General features: G+C 39.2%; 1 protein-coding gene across 1 annotated transcript; it reads right to left on the minus strand.

Moving 5' to 3' along the window:
- Window positions 1-5,070: 5,070 nt before the first annotated feature.
- On the minus strand, window positions 5,071-6,533 carry LOC131434081 (putative odorant receptor 65c). Its single transcript, XM_058600729.1, has 5 exons — window positions 6,228-6,533; window positions 5,845-6,167; window positions 5,586-5,790; window positions 5,367-5,522; window positions 5,071-5,308 (listed from the first exon to the last, which is right to left on the minus strand). The coding sequence occupies exons 1-5, from the start codon at window positions 6,531-6,533 to the stop codon at window positions 5,255-5,257; spliced, it is 1,044 nt and encodes a 347-aa protein (XP_058456712.1). The 3' UTR covers window positions 5,071-5,254.
- Window positions 6,534-7,734: the final 1,201 nt, after the last annotated feature.

Consider the following 7,734-nt stretch of genomic DNA (forward strand, 5'->3'; position numbering starts at 1 on the left):
AGCTTTATATTTTTATTTTACAAATGATTTAATTTTAGACCCTTCGCTGGTGACTGCAATACCACCTGAAAGCCACTATGCTTCTTTGTCCCTTGTAAGGGTTTGAATGTATATTCAGACGGGCCTCCGAAAATTATAGCTCGAGGAAGTGTGACCAAGGCACTGAAAAAAAACTTACAGCAAACTAATTTCTGAGAACGAACACCTACAATGTTCGCATCTACCGCAGTGGGAATATACCGAAGTAGCACCTGTAACTTGTTCATAGAAAAATAAAATAAAACATAAGCTTCATAATATGTAGTCTCATGAAAGATGCATCGAAACAAGCCGGATTATGATGGCGACATCGAAGTCAAAATAATGTTACGAATTCACATCTCATCATAGTATGCTACAATAAGTTCCAACGTGACTTTTTGGTAACCTAATTCTAACAATATATTTGCATTGACTATTTTTGATTGCAAACTGGTAAGTAATGATTTCATATCAGAGACCGTAGTCGTTGTGATTCAAAAAAAGAAAAACAAATGCAGTGTCGATTGAAAGTTTTCGTACATTTTTCCGGCCAATAAGTAAAGAAAAAATAGTCAATTTGAAAAGAAAAATTCATTGGATTAGAGTTCCGCAAAAAAATTTCCGGTGTTTGTGTGATACAAACTCTTTTTTTTGAGAAATATGTTTTCCTACAAAAGAGAATATTTGTACCCTTTGTCGAGACAGTGTATGATAGGAAACTTTTACAAATGGCTGCCATTAGAACCAGTGAATTAAATATTCATTGAATTAAAAAAATGCGTTAATTTCATGCACTTGGTCAACTGTTTTAACTTAGATATATGAAAAACTAATATGATTCACCAAAAAATATATCTGAATACGTTTCGCCTCTTCAGCTCCATATGGCTTATGATGGGAATAAAAGTATGAATATTAATTGTTTGTCGATGTGTTAAAACCAAAAATATCCATGGCGCGCACGTTTTCAATAAGTAAAATGATTAAATTCACCATGAATATTGAGTAGCTCATAGTTTCTGAGTAGATATAGTGGGTTTAAACAAACTTAAATTCTATATTTCAGTTTTGATCATTGAATACAAATCTTTGGCTAAAAATGTTGAATGGAAAAACGTCAACCAATTGTAACCAGACACAAACGTAACTTTTCGGTTTCATTGTGACTGATATGCGGGCTGGTTCAAATCAAATATTCGTTGCTAATAGTTTGTTTAGCAATTCTCAGTAAGTCGTACAAGCTCCGCCTCTTACGCTTTTCAGGTTACATAGCAGTTATAATGCATGTTGCGATATATTCAACTTGTTCCATCAATTTCGTATAAGTTACTGTCATTGAAGTGTAATAACGTGTGCTACTTGGTTAGATTCGGAGCACTACTTGGTTGCTGTATGCATGCGCTCAAAACTTACGACGGTAGGTACCAAACGTCGAAACCGAACGTCGCGGTTTAACATCGAGTGGCTCCGGGATTCCGGAGAAGCTCAAGATTACACGAAGCAGTTGGCAATGACATTACCGATGGAACAGCAGATTGGCGCTGCTACTCTTGAAGATGGGTGGAGAGACATCTTTTCTGCCATATCAGCAACACTAGGTACGGCGGCTCCAAACGTAAGAAACGACTGGTTCGACGACAAATGTGAACAGTTAGAGGTCGAGAAGAATGCAGCTTGGGCGATCAAGCTGCAACACCGGACGAGAGCAAACGAGGAGCGATACAGACAGGCGCGGAACAGACTAAACTCAGTATCCCGTAGAAAAAAGCGTCAACAGGAAGACCGAGATCGCGAAGCGATGCAACAGCTGTTCCGTGCTAATGACACAAGGAAGTTCTACAAGAAGGTGAACCGTTCGCGCAGAGGCCATGTGTCACAGGCCGATATGTGCAAGGACACCAACGGGGATCTTCTCACGAACGACTGGGAGGTGATCGAGAGCTGGCGACAGTATTTCGACGAGCACCTCAATGGCGATATGGCGAAATACGAAGGTGGCGGCGCGGTGACGAACTTGGAAACGCGTGCAGAGGACGATAGACTGCCGGTCCCAGTCGAGGAGGAGGTAAGCCGGTTGTAAAATGATAAGACCGCTGGCGTTGTTCGACTACCAAGCACTGAGTCGTTATCAATATCTGGGAGGACAAGATTTTATCGGAGGAATGGATGGAAGGAATCGTGTGTCCCATCTACAAAAAGGGTGACAAACTGGATTGCTACAATTACCGCGCCATCACTCTGCTGAACGCCGCCTAATAGGTACTCTCCAAAATCCTATGCCGTCGATTTTCACCGATTGCAAACGAATTCGTGGGACAATATCAGGCAGGATTTGTTGGTGAACGCGCTACCACGGACCAATTGTTCGCAATCCGCCAGGTGATGCAAAAGTGCCGCGAATATAATGTGCCCATACATTGCTTATTCATCGATTTCAAATCAGCCTACGACACAATCGATCGAAATCAGCTATGGAAAATCATGCACGACTACGGATTCCCGGACAAACTAATACAGTTGTTCAAGGCTACGATGGATCGAGTATCGGGGATAAACTCGAGTCTCTTCGAAACTCGCAGAGGGTTACCGCAAGGTGATGGCCTTTCGTGTCTGCTATTCAGCTTTGCCTTGGAGGGTGTGATTAGAAGAACGAGGATAGACACGAGTGGCACGAATTTCAGAAAGTCCGTCCAGGTACTTGGTTTCGCTGATGATATGGATATTATAGCACAAAACTTTGAGAAGATGGAAGATACATACATCGGAGTAAAAGCTGAGGCCAAGCGAATCGAACTAGACATCAATGTGTCAAAGACAAAGTACATGAAAGGCAGGGGCTCGAGAGAAGATAACGTCAGCCACCCATTACGAGTTCTGATTGGTGGTGATGAAATCGAAATGGTCGAAGAGTTTGTGTACTTGGGCTCACTGGTGACTGCCAGTGAATGACACCAGCAGAGAAATTCAGAGACGCATCTTGTCAGGAAATCGTGCTTACTTTGGACTGCGCAGGACGGCGGAGTGCGGGTGGAAGACGATACGTGGAGAAGGCGAATGAACCATGAACTGCACCAGTCCAAACGGCCAAGGTCGGGCGGTTATGGTGGGCCGGGCATGTTGTTAGAATGTCGGAGAACAACTCGACTAAAATGATCTTCGATAATGATCCGACCGGTATAAGAAGTAGTACAGGGTCCGCTTTTTTTAAACATGCAATAAAAAAAAGGTCCGTTATTTTTTAAACATGCAATAAAACACAAACGGTTCATCCGACTTCAAAATTTATTTTTTCATATTAAACTACAATCCTTCCGGTTAATTGTGGAATATAATTTCATTCAAATGGCTGCCTCGGCTGGCCTTGCAGTACGGCATACGGTCGGTACAGTTGTCCACATAACACTTATCTTTGACAGCCCCCCAAAGATAATAGTCTAACGGCGTCAAATCACAGCTCCGAGGCGGCTTAACGACATCCGAATTTCGACTGATAATTAGATCTTCGAAGACTGTGCGCAGAAGATCGCTCGTAGCGTTGGCTGTGTGGCACGGAGCGCCGTCTTGTTGGAACCAAATGGTGTCCAAGTCTTCCTCTTCAAGTAACGGGAAGAACCAATCGGTAATCATGGCGCAGTAGCGCTCGCCATTCACCGTGGCGGCGGCTCCTGCTCCATTTTCGAAGAAAAATGGCACAATGATGCCGCCAGACCAAAATCCGCACCAAACCGTCACTCTTTGAGTATGCATCGGCTTCTCCATGATAACGTGCGGGTTTTCCGTCTACCAGATGCGAAAATTTTGCATATTAACATACCCGCCGAGCTGAAAATGTGTCTCATCCGAGAAGATGATTTTTTGGCAAAAATAGGCGTCTTCTTCAAGCTGATCGCAAGCCCAGTTGGCGAAACGATAACGCGTATACACAACCATTTTCGTTCAGCGGAAGGATAAAACTAAGTTTCTGTCAAATCAGAAGTGACATTAAGGTTACCAATGTCGAAATAACCGCAAGTTAAAAAAAATGTTAGATGGCGGACCCTGTATAAGAAGAAGAGGCGCGCCGCGGGTAAGATGGATCGATCAAGTTGAGGATAACCGGTGGACCCTTCGCAGCTGCTGAGGCTGGCAGCGAACAGCCATGAATCGAGTTGAATGGAGACGCCTCCTGTATGCAGCAGAAATAAGCGTGGCCTACGACTGAAAGAGTTCCAGTTACGAGTAAGAGATAAGAACACATTGAAATCTGCACCATCTATTGGGAACGTTGATCTTTATCTTACACCGAACATTGAAATCATGGGTGGATTACACCAGCTAAGAACGCATAGAACAACAACCAACAACTAATTCTGCAAGTTCTGCATCGTAACAACCGTTAGATGTTGAGATGCATACCCACAGGTGCACAACTAGCAACATGTATCCGGATTTTTTCGGAAGAGTAAACTACATTTTTTTGTTCGAATATAAAGATTTCAACTAAGCGGTGATTGATTTCGCCGATCCAACAAATCATCGCGCTGTTCCCGTCTCCTTGTAGCAACATCGTACGACCGCCCAATATATCCGATTAATGATCAAAGTAAAAGAAATAATTGTAATACCAAAGTATAACAAAACAATTTTAATACTAATTAAATAAATGTATCAATCTTAACAGGGAATCAAGCATCGAGCCAAGATTTCATTCTCAAATTCGGCGTTTCTTCCTTGTACGTACTTCCTTGTTAATACCGTGACAAAGGACTTACATTGTTTGTAACATATGTGTGCATACAAATATCAAAGTTCGCGCATGTATGCTATAAACTAGTGATTCCCAACCTTTTCATATCGCGAATCTCTTTGGAATCCTGAAAGTTTTCCGCGGACCCACATGATTAAAATTAATTTTGTTTGCTACAAACATTCTTCAACTCTTATTCGAAAATTGATTGTAATAATACGATTATTATTTTGAAAAAAAAACTATATTTATATTCAATTTGAAGCGAAACTTCAACACGTGGTGCTAGAAACAATTGCTGCAAACAAATGGTTCGTGAAAACGATTATCGGACCCGTAATAATACAGGACCACATATTGGGAATAGCTGCTATAAACGATTCAATCGGTGGAATAATAAGTTTCAATTCATGCTTAGTTCATATATGCTAGTATGTCTATCCTTCGGACTTATATGAATGCCTATTCCCATTCTAAATAGTATTCCACAAAATACATGCCTACAACTTACTTACTAACTGTTCTACATAGTGTAAATAGTGAATATGAACGACTCAAAACCTGAAAGTAATTAAAATAATTGAAATGAGCAAAATCATTTCTAACCTACATTACTTACAGTTATAAAAGTTTCATACGTGATAGGAAAATAACCGCAAGCATCAAATCTGAACGGCTTTCGGGCACGCATCAATACCAGAATAAGATCTTTCTGAAAAGAAATGTCGCCCGAGATCCAGTTAGACTGCACCATCGCCTCGTGGATTGCTGATGACTATTTTGGAAGAAGATTTTGTGTACTATTTTAAAGCATACTATCGCATTTCTGATGATATACCATATAGAAAACTCTGTTACCATAATAGCACCAAAATAAAATTTGAACGATTGAACCTATAGAATAAACCGCAAACTTCGAGAACAAGGCAATATTATCCATTGTCAGAGTTGCTTCAAATGAAGTCAGGCAAAGCATAGATACACTAGCTACAAGTTGAATCATAAGTATTGGTTGGTAAATTGCGTTCGCATGTTTTCCAAAACTGTAATAACGTATCATGAATATTTTGAAATAGATCTCATTATTGCTGGTCTACCTTATTAATTTCTGATGCCGTTGGATTAGTTCCTTTAAATTTTGTCTTAGTTTTGAGTTTTCTGCCTCCCTGGCTTGTCTGTCGTCAGATCTTGAATTGGCAATTAGCCCTTCGCCAATTTTCTGAAAATCCATACACAGAACGTGAAAATTCAGTGATATCTGATTCAGAACCTGTCCACCAATGCTGTCTATGAATACGACCGTCCAGATGAAGTAACAGCACATGATTAATTGGAAAAGGAACACAATCGTTAGCCTTTGGGATGAATGTATTTCAATTGGAAATTTGGCGCGATACGGGATGGTCCTGTCAAACAGTGTCTGTGGAATAAGGTAATAAAATTCTATATACCTTCGATAGCTTGTATTCTCCATACTTACATGGCAGCAAATGGCAATAATCAATAAAGTTCCCGTGAACAAGCAAACAATCAGGATAAATATCTCTTCGAGGAAATATTTACGTTGTAAATCACGAATCGTTTGCTCACGTTGATTATTTTCATCACAGTATTGTTGCAGTTTTTCGAACATTTTCTTGAAATCTTCGCTATAGTAATAATGGTAACTAGTTTTCAATAAAACCAATGCACTCCCGGTTGTAATGCACATGTTATCGCCAAACAGAATGAAATCGTCGAATATATCGTATAAATCCCAAAGTATTGTACAAAAATTTAAAAGCATGCCGAAGTTCGCTACACAAAAATAAATCCAATATCGATAAGTTTGCTCTTTATGTCGCCATTGACCGAGGTATCTATGAATATAAATAACATTGTGCGTATTTTCGAACAAGTATTTGAACACATTTTCACTCACGTCACCATTTTTAGTAAGAATACAATGCAAATTGTGTCCGGATAGTCGAAGCCAAATGTAATGTTTTTGATTTTCCCAAAGTAACTTTTCATGATTTTTCCTCTTTCGCTGCCAATCCGTTTCTAACTATTGAAATGCAAGTGACGTGAAGAGACTTTGGTTTAAATTTATCTGAAAGCCGTGTAAAGAATGTAGAAATTACTAGGTATAAGCGACTGTGCAATAACGGGAATCAGTTTAATTAAATGGTAGACTTAAAAGAAGTTGAACATTACACTCAAATTAGTATCACTAGATCTGTAATTAGGAAAGCTTAAATATAATTGAACTGTTTCCAGAACGAAATGGTTTCAAATTGCATTGTGATATAGGAATCTTATATTGGTATGGTGCTTGAATATTTAATTCACGGCAGCACTTAAAAAGTTGTGTAATTACGCCTATCTGAGTAGTATGGCCTTTCTCATAATTGCATAATACTAATTGATGCTTTGAATATCGGGTATTTAATTCTTGATAGCACACTGAAACTTCCCTGGTAGCCTATAGACATAGACTAATGCCACATTTTGACTGCGTATAGTTGAAATTGAGTATTTTAGTTACTCTTAAGACGATGAATGCAGTTTTTCACAAAAATTATTTGCAGCCAATGTGCAATCCATACCCTTAGAGCTGACTAAATCTAATACGGTACTCACAAGATACTTGTAGTTTTCTGATCAATAATCTTAAAAAGTTCATTAAAGGGAGAGTAAGCGATAATTTGAGTCAAAAAACACTTTTTTGTCTTTTTTATGGAGAAACAGCTTAAGCAAATTTATTCAAACTTTTTTTTACATTATAAAGCATCACGTAAAGAATATTTAATTAAATTTCGGTATTTACATATTGAAAATTAAGGCGATAACAGAGCATTCCCCAAAATCTCTTTTGAGAATCACGTTGCGCGGTGAACACGATAACTCGGCGTAGAATTATCTGAAATCAAATATGTTCTTGAATTTACTTAAAGTACGAGTTATTTTCCCTCCTCCGTCGTTTTCAAGTTATTTTTTCGATTTTT

This window comes from Malaya genurostris, chromosome 3 (assembly GCF_030247185.1).
Source record: "Malaya genurostris strain Urasoe2022 chromosome 3, Malgen_1.1, whole genome shotgun sequence".
Classification (NCBI taxonomy): domain Eukaryota; kingdom Metazoa; phylum Arthropoda; class Insecta; order Diptera; family Culicidae; genus Malaya; species Malaya genurostris.

Coding starts and splice junctions, on each gene's coding strand:
- LOC131434081 (XM_058600729.1), bottom strand. CDS start 6,533: ATGCTTTTAAATTTTTGTACAATACTTTGGGATTTATACGATATATTC. Junction 6,168..6,227: donor TTATTGCCATTTGCTGCCAT/GTAAGTATGGAG, acceptor CTTATTCCACAG/ACACTGTTTGACAGGACCAT. Junction 5,791..5,844: donor CGGCATCAGAAATTAATAAG/GTAGACCAGCAA, acceptor ACGTTATTACAG/TTTTGGAAAACATGCGAACG.